Source organism: Biomphalaria glabrata, chromosome 5 (genome assembly GCF_947242115.1).
Source record: "Biomphalaria glabrata chromosome 5, xgBioGlab47.1, whole genome shotgun sequence".
Classification (NCBI taxonomy): Eukaryota; Metazoa; Mollusca; class Gastropoda; family Planorbidae; genus Biomphalaria; species Biomphalaria glabrata.
In genome coordinates this window covers 40847365-40861820 of record NC_074715.1, presented here as the reverse complement: position 1 = coordinate 40861820, position 14456 = coordinate 40847365, and the positions used below count along the sequence as shown (strand labels likewise).

General features: G+C 36.6%; 1 protein-coding gene across 5 annotated transcripts in view; it reads left to right on the top strand.

Annotated features, from left to right (window-relative positions):
- LOC106064962 (microtubule-associated serine/threonine-protein kinase 3-like) overlaps window positions 1–14456 on the top strand; it is a 132936-nt gene that overhangs the window by 416 nt on the left and 118064 nt on the right. For all 5 annotated transcript variants that reach the window (XM_056029237.1, XM_013223634.2, XM_013223632.2 and 2 more), the window contains exon 2: window positions 1532–3046. In XM_056029237.1, the coding sequence (XP_055885212.1) occupies window positions 1752–3046 (1295 nt within the window). In that variant the 5' untranslated portion in view covers window positions 1532–1751. The remainder of the gene's footprint in view (window positions 1–1531; window positions 3047–14456) is intronic.

Sequence of the window (14456 nt, the reverse complement as noted above, 5' to 3'; positions counted from 1 at the left end):
TCTAGACTCTATGATAGTGTATCTCTTGTAACTTGTTAAGATAAGTGTAACTCAGTAACTGTGTAGAAGGCACTGTTACTGTACAAGCAGTCTGAGTCTTGATTCAATCTAGAATAATCTAGATTTATATCTAAAGATCTAGATTTAGATTGCCTAGAGACTACTCTACGACTCTAGTATACTAGAGTAGAGTAGTAGCTAGAGTAGATGAGCAGATTTAGAATCTAGATCTAGATTCTAGATAGATCTAGACCTTTCTAGAGATTATGCATAGGGCATAGATTAATATTTTATAATAAATATTAGAATATAGATCTAGAATCTAGATCTATATCTAGTAGATTAGTAGCTATCAGCTAATGAGCTATAGTCTAGATGTAATAGCATACTCACACAGAGTCAAACTATTCCTTCAGGTAGTGCATATAATGATATTATATTTTTTATATATATATATATCTATCTATCTAGGTAATATATTATTATTATATCTTAGAGATTATTCTAGATGATAGATCTAAGTAGATAATCTACCATCTGTTCTAGAGCTAGATCTAGATTCTAGATGATTGTAGTATGTTAATGTACTCTACTAGGCTTAATTTTTTATTAATTAAATTTTAATTTTAAACTAAAATTTAAATCAGTTGTTGTATGCACACATTGACGTCACACATAAAAACACATTAAATTATCATTAGATTATAAATCAAATCATATATAATATATTTAGAATATAGAATTTCTAGAAATATAAAAAAAAGATTATATCTCTACCTACTACACTGTCTACAGCAGTGGTTTTGTGTATTTAATAGTCAATAGTAATACATAGATCTAGCGGCTAGGTCTAGAGCTATAATCTATCTATATATATATTAACAGTGCTTTTTTTGTGACGATACGCACCAGTACACATAACACAGGACCTTGTCTTTGGTGTGTGCATTGGATATGAGTGATTACAGGCTATCTTTCTTCAAATAGATCTAGAACATTTTGTACAGAGGAAAGATTTATAAATGTGAACCCAAAGATCAGCTTACTTGTATATATATTAACATTTACTTTTTACTACAACAACAACAATAATAATAAGTCAGTATCGACATAATAATTTGTAAAAAAAAATATTTAAAAATATCTTGTAATCTTATTTCACCCTCCCTTTATTCCCTTTATATTTATTGTTCTAAAAGGATCTAAACTTGCTTTTTGAACTGTGTTGCTTACCAGATGATGGACCCAAAAGGGACTGCCTACTATTTTTTGTGTGTGAAAATACTAATTATTAATTCTATTTATTTTATTATAATTTTATTTTCTTTGATTTACTTGTCCAAATTTTTATTATTTTTTTTTGTATTGAAAAATGTGCACAGATGTCATACCGGCATCATTTGCAATACATTTTGATGATTTTGTGGATATTAACTGAAAGGTGGGGCTAGAGGGTCTATGAATCCATAAAAATCACTATCAAAATATAACAGTACATTTTTAATGAAATAAACTATTTTTCTTTTAACAGAGAACTGTAAACTGAATAAAGAAGAATTAAAACCATGTTCATCTTTTATACAAACATTTTTGTTCATTACATCGATTATTATGCTGCAAAAGGACAACTTTTACAAAGTTTGTTAGAAAATATTGTGCTTTGGAATGTGTAATCATTCACAAACAAAATATTTCTGAGTGCAGTCAGCCTATGTCTATTCTTTGTATGGCTGGTTCAGGTGTAGGCTGTGATGGCAAGCTCCAAAAAATCCTTTTGTTCTCGTTTGCAATTACCAAATCGCAAGACTTCTAAAAAGACTCACTATATTGGCAAGCAGGAAGACAAAGTAAAGGAAGAAACAGAAGTTGAGCAGGATGAGGAGATTGCTAAGGATTTATCCTCTTTGCAAGCTCAAGATATCAAGACAGTTGAAGAGGGTGCAGGGGAAAACATTGGTCCTGAAAAATCTTTAGACGCTAATGTACAAATGTCTGTAAAAGTCACAGAGCCAGGTATCAGTAATTTGAAAAGAAATGATGGTAACACAAGTGATAGTTTTCACAAGCCAGTTGTTTCAGCATCTGACACTGTCAGTGATGTTAAAGTGAGAAGCCTTGTTGAAGAAAACATGTCAAAGTGTGTTGAGCTGTCAGGAAGTGAAAATATTTCAAAAAAGAAAAGTACAGAGAAGGAAGCAGAGATAGTACATTCAGACAAAAACAGCCTTAAAAATGCCACACTTGATGACAATGATCCCAAAGAATTTAAAAGGCATATTGTGAAGTTTACTATTTCTTTAGAGTCCAATCCAGAGGAGGAAGAAAGCCCTGTTGTAGTAGTGACACCACCTCAGCATGATGCAGATAAAAAGCCTGGTTCTGAGATCCACAAAGAAAGCTCCTCCCTTCCAACTCTTAAGTTGAACCTTTCATGCACAGATTCTGTTTCTTCCCCTGAGAGTGGCAATTCCCCCGAGGGTCGATACTCTCATGGAAGAATTAGATTACATTCTGGAGAAAATTCATTGACTTCCACTCCTACTTCACGGGGGCCAAGACGACAGACTGTTTTTACCACCTATTTCTCCAGGAAAAATCTCTCACGTGAGAATGCATTTGAAGATTCTGAGGATTGTCTTTCAGCCTCCTCATCAGACTTTTCTCCTAGCAGTACATTGTCAAGTGCAGGGGCTGAAAGATTTCATGGACATGAAGAATTCAGTGATGATGCTACAAATGAGGTAAAGAGAGACGTAACAGAAACCTGTGAGGATCCTTCATCTTTGTCTGATGTCCGATCTTCGGGAGAACATATGCATCTCACACCTGTCAACAAGCAACTGCGAATTGTTACTTCTGTTGATAGAGCCCTTAACCCACATCGCCGTGGATCTTTGTCTTCCCCAAAATTTGAAAGAGTGCCTAGCTTTGGCCGTTCATCTGCTGAGAATCTGGAACACATTACTTTCATTGATTATTTGAAGCGAAACAAACTTGGACATTACCTAAAGAACTTTCCACCCAACATGTCAATGTTTGACTTCAAGTAAGTACAAGATTTTAATCCTTTTTTAAATCCTTTTTGTTTTTTCCAAATATAACCTTTCTTTTCATTTAACCCCAGCAGCATGTTAAATGCAAACATTGTTCAAGTGATATACTGGTTTGTTTGTTTGTTCTTAGACCTATGATTATCTTAAGATTCTGTTATAGCAGTATTATTCTTTAAGTTTTTTTTTTCATTAATGGCCCAATTAAAAAAAAAACAACAATCATAGATAACCAAAGTTTTGTTCCTAGTTTCTTGATGCCTTTGAATCCAGAGGGGTGTATTTGTAACCACACACAGCCATTTTCTACCTTAGCCTCACTGTAACCCTCTTCAAAGTCTTAGGCCTATATCCATTGTTATACAATTTAAAGCTTTGGTTAATAATAATCTCATGTTAATTTGTGTGTGTGTGTGTGCATTACAAGGCTCTTTTTATTTGTGTACGAAAATCCCATGACAAAAGCGATTGTCTCTTGATTTTAGTCAGAATAATAAACAACTATTGATCAGATTAGTCAGATGGTAGGAGACTCTCCAGTATGTGGTGTAATATCTACTACACTCATGTTGGTGTGTGTGTGTACCTAACTACAAGGTCAACCTGCCAACATTATGCCTGCTCCCATTAATATGCAAACTGGATACATTTTATAAACTGCTTAAATTTTATCTTCCAAACTGATTCTAGTATAAAATAAAAAAGAAAAAAAGCAAGGCTTAAATATAAAAGTGCCTACATTATACACCTTGTCTGTTTATATTATGCGGGTTTGTTTTCTCCGTGCAATATAGGTCATAGTTTGTTTATCGACACTCGTAGGTAAATGTCTATATTGGCTACATTGATGTAGAGTTTCTGTAAATGTATTTATTGGACATTGAATTGATTCAGTTCAAACCATGGAAGACAATCCTTGGAGAAATAGTAAACTATTTGTTAAAGTATTTAGTCATTAAGCAAACAACAAAAGATCTAAACACAATAGCACTGTGTCCATACAGGTTATGTTGGGGGGGGGGGGACATTAATATGCCAGGTGTTGAAAATGCGAGGTCCATATACACATTGGTCTTGCTCCTACTATCTTTATCATAGAATGTACTAAGCAGTAGTGCTCACGTTTTAGTAGATTGAAACTTGTTCTTTAAATGCAGTGGGATAGCAGCTGATTGAACAACAACCACCAGTGAGTAGACCCTACTTAGTGAGACTAGGCCGACTAGACCTTACTTAGTGAGATTGGACCGACAAGACCCTACCTAGTGAAGTTAGACCCAATTGATGAAACTAGACCCTACTTAGTTAGACTAGGTCGACTAGATTCTACTTAGTGAGACTAGACCTTACTTGGTGAAGCTATAACCTACTTGGTGAGACTAGACCCTACTTAGTGAAGCTAGAGCCTACTTGGTGAAGCTAGAGCCTACTTGGTGAAACTAGACCCTACTTGGTGAGACTAGATCCTACTTAGTGAAGCTAGAGCCTACTTGGTGAGACTAGACCCTACTTAGTGAAGCTAGAGCCTACTTAGTGAAGCTAGAGCCTACTTGGTGAAGCTAGAGCCTACTTAGTGAAGCTAGAGCCTACTTGGTGAAGCTAGAGCCTACTTAGTGAAGCTAGAGCCTACTTAGTGAAGCTAGAGCCTACTTAGTGAAGCTAGAGCCTACTTAGTGAAGCTAGACCCTACTTAGTGAAGCTAGAGCCTACTTAGTGAAGCTAGAGCCTACTTAGTGAAGCTAGAGCCTACTTAGTGAAGCTAGAGCCTACTTAGTGAAGCTAGAGCCTACTTGGTGAGACTAGACCCTACTTGGTGAAGCTAGACCCTACTTAGTGAAGCTAGAGCCTACTTAGTGAAGCTAGAGCCTACTTAGTGAAGCTAGAGCCTACTTGGTGAAGCTAGAGCCTACTTAGTGAAGCTAGAGCCTACTTGGTGAAGCTAGAGCCTACTTAGTGAAGCTAGAGCCTACTTAGTGAAGCTAGAGCCTACTTAGTGAAGCTAGAGCCTACTTGGTGAGACTAGATCCTACTTAGTGAAGCTATAACCTACTTGGTGAAGCTAGATCCTACTTAGTGAAGCTAGATCCTACTTAGTGAAGCTAGATCCTACTTAGTGAAGCTAGATCCTACTTAGTGAAGCTAGAGCCTACTTGGTGAGACTAGATCCTACTTAGTGAAGCTATAACCTACTTGGTGAAGCTAGATCCTACTTAGTGAAGCTAGATCCTACTTAGTGAAGCTAGATCCTACTTAGTGAAGCTAGAGCCTACTTAGTGAAGCTAGATCCTACTTAGTGAAGCTATAGCCTACTTAGTGAAGCTAGATCCTACTTAGTGAAGCTAGAGCCTACTTGGTGAGACTAGATCCTACTTAGTGAAGCTATAACCTACTTGGTGAAGCTAGATCCTACTTAGTGAAGCTAGAGCCTACTTAGTGAAGCTAGATCCTACTTAGTGAAGCTAGAGCCTACTTGGTGAGACTAGACCCTACTTAGTGAAGCTAGAGCCTACTTGGTGAGACTAGACCCTACTTAGTGAAAGTCACTTCCTTTTCTAACAAAAACGAATATCGTGACACCGTCCAACTGTGTGGTGCTGTTGGACTAGTTTGAAATGGACACCACTAGGAGATCAAACATGTGTGAATTAGTTTGTAACAAATCTAGTGATCTCTAGGGGTCAGACAGCTCGTTCCAACATTAATAGCCATCAAAGGATATTACTGGACATCAGTTTGAGTCTTCTCTCCGCTTCACCCCACCCCCCCAACTCTCCTTTTTTTTTCTCTTCGTAGATATTGACTTGGGTTATATGATGAATCAATCATTGATCTTGGCACCCTGCCTGGTTTGACGCAAGTTTCTCTAGTCAGCGCCTCTAGCCCCCTCTCCTCTAGTGCAAACCCACGACCTCCAGCTACCGTGTCAAGTGACCCGAGTATGTCTGTAACAGCTCACGATGTTCCAATGACCTTCACATTGGCTTCCCCCTCAGACCGCCCCGACAAATGAAAAGTACCTTGTGTTGTTGGGTAAATAAAGAAAACTCCTAACTCAACAGTACTGTCTATCAAACTGATTTCAATGTGACCCGAACTGACGTGCTTTGAATTGACTCATATTATAACACAATAAACCCTGCTAAACTTTGCTGGGCTTGTTACACAAAGTAATTTTAATAATAATGCAAGAGTCAAAAGTAACAAAAATCGATTGTAAAAAAAAACAACAACCAAACAAAAAAACAATAAACATTTTTGCATATCGATTAAATTTTCTCCCCATTTTTTTGTAGGACTTCTTTAAATTTTGAAGAATATCATAGAATGTGGTCGACTTATCACTGATAATATCAAAGCTTCAAGTCAAAAGGCCAAGTCAAACTAACTGCTATATTTCTTTATGACCGTAGTGTTCGGTCTTAACATATTACATACAGCTGTTTTGTTCAATCAAGCACACTTGTTACCTATCATTTGCTAAGCTTTACTGTTGTCATTTAGTTCAACAGAAGTTCATTAATAAAGAAACAATGTGCGTAGCTTATGAACTGTTTCTTATTGCCAACTGTTTGTTCACAAAATGAGATAACACGGAGCTCAGCTCATAAAGGTTATAAATATGTTTTAATTTGTTTTAGTGTCCTGTCAGTTCATTTCAATAGTTGCTCAAGAGTTTGACCAAAAAGGATGAACCTTCACACAGTCATCCGACGCGGCACCGACATAGTTAATGTATACTGCAGTACATATATTTTTAGAATGTAGATTGACTTAAATTGTAATTTAGTACTGTTTACTTCGAGTGAAAGCTGAAATCATATGTTGTATTTTTTAGATCAGTATTTATTTCGTCCATTGTTTATTTTATACCCTTGAAGGTTGAAGAGAAATCTTATTACCAGGTACATCATAAATAGAACTTTCTTGAAGTTCAGCTAACCTTCGGTAATCCGACGTTTTCGGTTATCCGACACTAATCCGTCACGTAACCGTCGGACTATCAAGAGTCCACTGTAATAGAAGTATATCTAAATTGCAATTTTTTGTCCGACTACATTTCGTAGTAGCTCTTTGCCTATGTAGATATCAGTGGTATATCTGAGCACGGGGCTAATATGGGCCACTTTGGAGTGACTTTGAACATTCCACACATTTCTTTAGTTTTCTCTTTTTTGTCATTACTTTTGATGCAAACTGTTTCAAGATCCTTATTTACTTATAACTTCAACTTTGTGAACATGTCTGTAATTACATTTATTGGATCACTAGATTTGTGCATACATTGAAATACTTCTTGAAACCCTCGTTGATACTTCCCTATAAATCATAATATTGGACAGAAATTGCAGAAAGACTACACGATTTGTTCGTGTTTATTTGACAATAATAATTTGTCTAGTGTTGTTTCATTTTAGCAAATACTCAGTTACTTTCCCCCACTTTTTGTTCTTCTCTTTTTTCCTTGATATGTGCCTACTGGTAATTACCACTTGATACGCCACCGACAACGGTAAATAACTGTCGCACTACTTATTGACTTTGCTGATCAATATCTTTCGGGTTCAAGGTTTTCCCAGTGTTGATGACAGAGACAAACGTCATAGAGTATTTCGTGGTCTTTTACGTTCAATCTTTTGGCAGCTGATCAGGTGTCAGCCTTACTCGACACTTGAGAAATATCTGCTGTCCTCATATTGTACTTACAGATTGTCAACCTCTTTGAATGTCTTTTATTCAGGTTATGTTCAGATTGGCTACTTGCCACAGTGGATTTATTATTGCATATGTGAAGACGGCATCCATGATCTCTCGACATGTTTTCAACGATCGACTCCCGGCAACAAACGCTTGTGTTGTTTTAGTTGTATAGTAGTTAGCTTTGATTTTGTTGAAGGACTTTTTCCCTTTGCAACTTCTCTTATGACTAAAGAGGCCTATCCACGGTCAGAGGTTAGGCATTTGTAATCACCAGAAGCCGCAGCGTGCTTTTTCTACTTCTGCGATCTAGGACCCCCTCCTTTAAGCTAGCCTTCCATGTGGATCTATCTTGTGCTTCTTTCTCTCAACTGTTGGGGTCGATTCATGATCTGCTTGCTTGAATCAGCAGCTCTCCCGCCCTGTAATAGATCACCTTACAATATATCCTGTGGAAGTCGACTGAAAAATACTATCATTTAATGGAACCATTGCTTTAACAGATTCGTGTTTACAATTACAAGTAATCTACATAAAGAGAAGTATGCGTATGATAATTATTTTTTTTAAAAGTCTTATACAAAAGTATACATAATGTCAAAAAATAAATAAATTGAATGCTAATATTTTGTAAGTTTCAAAAAACTCTGGATCACAAGTTCATACAATCTTTTAGCGCCCGTCTCAATATTCACTTACTAACTGGAAAGTCTATGCTAGTAGTTACGAGTCTCTTTTTTTTTATATTTATGTTTCACACACATCACAACGCGCCATTCTTCCATTTTGGTTTCATTCACACCAATTGCAGAACATTAACATTTGACACACAATGAATACATGTAGCCCTAACATTCAGTGGTATGTTTCTCTAACTTAAGACGACCTTTGAAATGTGTCAATGGCACAACTCTATACACATTTTTTGTTTGTTTTACAACTATCGATCTTTGATCCTTTGTCATTACTATTTTTCTTTTTTGGTTGACATTCATGTCTCCTACAATGTTTATGTACACACTGCACGGTATATTTTTGTGCTAGTCGATGTCATCCACGAAGAGCTCGTGCGTTCAATCTTGTCCAGAATCTATTGGAAAGGACACTGATCTATAATGAGATCTATATTTTAAAAGCATGCCCCAGACTTTGACGTCATAGCCTGGTTTCAATGTCATTGATCGGATTGCAGTTCCAAGGCTCTTTGGCAGTCTATACGTTGATAGTGTTGACACCATTACCAGCTGGTGCTATTCAAGTTTGATCTAAAGGCCTTTGGTTTGACATTGGAGTTCAGAAATCGTATTCTATTGCTTGTTCGTTTCTCCTGTAGTTTGTTACACACACACATACATGGTTATTTCACACACCTGTTGTTGACGAATGTCTCTTTTGTCTTCATTTCATTCTGCAACTTATTCCCCCCCCCCCCCCCCCCCAAACGTATGCAGTGCAATGTCTTACTCTGAGTAAGTGAAGGTGATTACGTTAATGGAAACCCATCTCTACTACTTATGTACAATCTAGACATCTCTCAGCCTGTACAAGTGATTTCACAGAATAATGTAACATCTACAAGCTATTACGTTTAAAAACAAGTAATCCACTTATCTTAAATGCACACTTACAAGAACATCTGAAGCTTAGACACAATGTCGGCACATTGAAGTCGAAACTATGTACCCCTGATTCAACCAAATACAGATTCAGTATACGGTAAAGGCCAACTTTAAAAAAAAAATAGATATCTTCGAATGCAACTTAGTCATGGTTAATTAAACTTTATAAGATGAACGCAATGAGAACAAGTCACATTTTCATGCGTTACTGTGTGCTCTATAGGAAAAGATTTTTGCTTTCAATATTTGTTTTGTTTGGAAAGAACCCACTGAAAGACATAATCCTCCATACATATATCACCATTTCACTTTTTAGAACGAAGTTGGCATGTTTACATGGTAGCAGTTTTAAGTCCAATGTCTAGAAAGTGTATAGCACTAGTCCCTGTAACAGTACAGTACTTAGACATGTATGTGAATCTACTGGCGCACTTTACGTTGTGGTGAAGTAGAACAAACTCGACAGAACATGTGGTCTTAATTTGACACCCAATTCTCGAGCTATTCCTTACGATCGAATTCCCCATCACCCCCTCAGTGAAGCCACTAACGGATACTTTTGATGTGTGTGTGTGTGAGTGCTTGTTAGGGCGGTGGGTACTTTTAGTACATCGCCAGATGTTACTATGTTATTGTGCTGAGGCGGTTGTAAAATGGTCCATTCATATCAATTGAATTAGTAGTAGTGAAAATACTTGCAATAGATCAAATGTGTACATCATATTACTTCAAATGTAACACAAAGATAAGTCCTAGGCTTGTCGCACATTACTTTTAACATGAAGGGAAAGAGTGAACTACCATCATAGGACGAAAGCAATATCAGCCAGTGATTTCCTTTTACTGGTAATTCATACATGTGTTTATGCTCCATTAACATACAAAACACACCACTATGTTACGTGTAATAATACAAACACAGTAGTATGGATTTTGAAACACAATTCTATGACTATTTTAAAATTTAATCATTGTTGCCTTTATTTTTTTGCAGCCGCTGTTATTATTGTGTTGTCCGTTTGTCATTCACGGTTACTTCTCCAAAACTAAATCGCTACCGGCATTGAACATTCCATTTCACCTCTGCTTTCATTGTTCAGGAAATATGTATGTTGTTGTTTTCCCATACACGCGTACTATTTTATGAAACAGTTTTACAAAGTCTTGTTACTTTATATACTACGTCATTGTGGTCTAGGCCGTATGTCTACGTCTAGAAATGTTTTGGTATTTGTCGAATGCATTTACAAATGTGTTCGTTGTGTTCTTGAGCTACTGAAATTCGTTCACTCACATTACAAAAAAAAAACCCCAGCAATCAACGAAATATTCTTACTCACTTGTGCTCTAAGTTCCAACTATGAAAATATTTGAGAACAGACTTGAAAACAAGCAAATTATATTTTAAAAAAAATACTGCAAGATTTATCTCCCTTTTCATATATAAAACAAAATTAATTACTACTGATTAACTAATAAATTTACTAATTGGTTAATTTTTCTGATAGATTTCAGATTCCTTCGACGATAAATACTTGTGCAAAGTTTCAACTTGATCCAAGAATGGAAACTGGGAGATTTGTACGAGACAGACATACAGACAAACAGATTCAGTTGATATAAGCTTTGTAAAAAGGTTTATAAACGACTTTCATTTGAATTTGTGGCATTGTTATCTCCCAGAGGAGTTACAATGCTCGAGATTGATCTGCAGTATTTCTGGTGGAGTAAATGGCTCTTTGTTTCACTCTCAATCACAAGCATTTTTTGGTCTATTGTTTAAAGTATTGATGCGCCCAGGAATAAAATGTGTGTTACTTTCACTGTGTAAGTCGACTGTCCTTGTCTTGTCTGAACATTTCCATAGCTTACCAACACTTCCTGTAGTCTGGATACACCAACAAGCTAGGTATTTATACTTTCCCGCCATAAATGAATGCTTTTTGAAACTCCGAAAGGAGTAGTTTGCCTCACGAACACAATATATTGCGTGTATAAAGAAAGTCATTATGCAAAAGGGATACAGAACCAGAGTGGCTAATTGGAGTCAAAGCGAATTCTGGGTAATAGATGTCAATAAATGTGAAAGAAGCCAGAAAGTCAAAACCGCCTCTCACAAAAAAAAAAAAAAAAAAAAAATCCATTGTGGTAGAATTTGTCCACAATCATTCTTATCGTCCCTTATAAAACGTGTTAAGGTCGCCAAAACAACAAGTTTGTTTTTTTTTTGGCTACATATTCTGGGCATTAGCAAGGGCTTATGGAGAGCTAAAAATGGTCTTGAAAGACCAGGGAAGCTAAATATAAACGTATGCTAGTCAGTAACGAGCATCAAAATTATTCTGGAATCTATTCTGATGTAGGAGTGTTTAAAGGGGAGCTAAACTGAACATTCGGGGTCCATAATTGATTATGTTTCATTAGGACAAATTTCTCTGAATGTAGTATTCAAATTGATTTATATTGTGACTTATGTAACTTGCTTCATTATTTCACGATTGGAGTTCATGACATTCTGTCTTTGAAAGTAGGCTTGAATACAGATATCGCCATTTCAAATAATCAGGCTACGCTTGAGTATCTTACTAGTCTTCTGTATAGAGACAATGTTCCATGTTATCCTCGTAATACCGAATTCACAAAAATAATATATATGACTGAATCCATTGTATTGGGGTTGCCACAATAGAGATATTGTATGATATCTCTATAGCCTTCTTCAGTCGTGAAACGACTATGAATCAGGAGGTAACTTAACCAATACGCTCAGAATCATTGAAAGAATTGTACAAGTCCCATGTCGGTTTTCTTCCACCTGCCCATCAAGAGCGAGAGATGAGTAACAAGCGTTTCCTTCATAAACCTGACAGAGTTGTCACGTTTTGTACAAAATGTAATTCTCCTTTTTCCATACCCCCCCCCCCCGAAAGTCTCATAGTGGAAACACAAAGAAAGCCTTTTTTTTTTTTTTTTTTTTTTTCATGGTCAGTCCAGCAGTAATTCCTTTGAAGTTTATGAAGTTATGTATCAGTTTCTTTTAGTGTTGAAGGCATTTTTCATTTAACAGTCTGATATTAAATATATTTGTTCAACAGTGTTTCTACCTGCCCTGAACCCTGCCTGTTCTTATGAAAGGACCTCCTCAGTTTTTTTCTTGAGTCTGTTAAGAATTATTCTTAGCATTATTTTGCTCGGATGACTGATCAGAGTTATCGTTCCTTAGTTTTGGCATTGTCTCAAGTTTCCTTTTTTGGGGCAGTGGATTAATTAACGATTGGGTCCATTCTTTTGGCCATGTTTTTTCGTCCCATATTTTCTGGCAGATTGTTCTAAAAATGTAGTTATATGTGAACCGCCGTGAAGTTCTGATGATTCAATTCCAGACGACTTGTCCCCCTTAAGTTACCTAATTCCTTCCTCTACTTTTGATTCCAGTATTGCAGTCTTGCCAAGGTTTCTGTTGTCCCAAGGTGTTTTGTTTTGACTGTACTTTGGATTAGTCCTTAAGTTTTTCAGATCTTTTCACTATTCTGTCCACCTTCTAAGTACATCTGCTTCTTCAGTCAGAAGAGTTCTATCCTTGTTTTCAATGACTGTGGTTCTAGCTTGTCTTGTATTGGATAAAGCTTTTCATGTTTCCTATGTTTGTTTGTTTTTTATTTTTGCTATTGCCAACTTTCTCGTTACTGTCCATTATAGTGCACTGGTCACCGATCCCTTTTTCTTTTGCCGACTTCATTTTCAAGCGTATTTCTTTGTTTGCTGAACTGTATTCTTCTGCCAGCAAGAGATTAACCTTTACTTAGACTTAGGTCCTCCCGCGCCGTTCGGCGCATTGGGGAGGCAAGCTGTCTCCACAAAGATCTGTCACTGGCAATGTCTGAAGCCTCCTCCCACCTGGTGTCCACTGTTCTGAGGTCCTCCATGAAAGTGTGGCGCCAAATTATACGGGGACGTCCATGTTAGCGCTTTCCTCGTATTGGCTTCCATGTCATCGTAACTCTTGGTATGCGTAGTTCATTTTGTCGGAGAACATGTCCCGCAAACCTCATGCAACGCTCTGTGACAACCTCACTAAGTGTTCGACTCCCAGTTCGGCATAGGATTTCGTTCTTTTTCTTAATTTAATAGTAGTAGGGAAAAAAGCTAAAAGCAAAGCAACTGTAGCAATCTACTGTCACGGTAATGGCAAACCCACTCGTCGTCCTTGCATTAATTAAAATTAATAGATCTATGCATTTACGTTGAAGTCTATTTAATTGCATACAAACAATTATAAACATTCTGCTATTATTATTTTCCACTTTTTTTTTCTCAATAAAATATTACTTTTAAACCTTTTTTGCATGAACATTATTTTAGCATAAATTGTCCAGAACTAGTTTGGGAAGTAATAGAGATACTTACATTTTCAATTATATTTAGGTTTTAAAAGCGAGAGTTTGAGAGAGAGAAAGAGCGAGAGAGAGAGAGAGAGTAAAAATGTTGATTTCAATCATATTCATTTAACATGACATTTGGATGCGCCCTAAACAGTGGATATATTATTAATCTGTTAGTTGATAGGTCGTGGTAGTTTAGGTCCAGACTAGTGACCCAGCCTGCAAATCCCTCAAGTAATTAGGTGGAGCATTTATTGATGAGTTGAGTTGTAAACGTGTTCGGCCTTTCCATTAGAAATGCACTTTAGTTATAACAAGGTTAATAGTCAGATCATTTTCCATTATTCTCTAGATCTCTATTTAGCCCATGAGTAGAGCTGACTAGGTACAGAGGAGTGAGCAGGCCCCGGGAGTTTCTGCTGTAGTGTAGACCTTCAGGACAACGAGACTATGATCTGATAACACCAGTCATTAGCAGTCGTATAGACTTACTGTTTTCAAAACTACTGCTCCAATGACCAACTCAGAGAACTCTCAGTAATGTTTAACCCTCTAGTCTAGACTAAACTTTTTTTTTTATTCTGGAAGTGTTTGTATAACTCTACCTTAGAGTCTGACGGACACTGTATTTGTTTTAGCTTCAAGTCTGATACAAGATGTTAGATCAATTTAGATTCAATATATCAAGCTTCCTACACAGTGCTGGACAG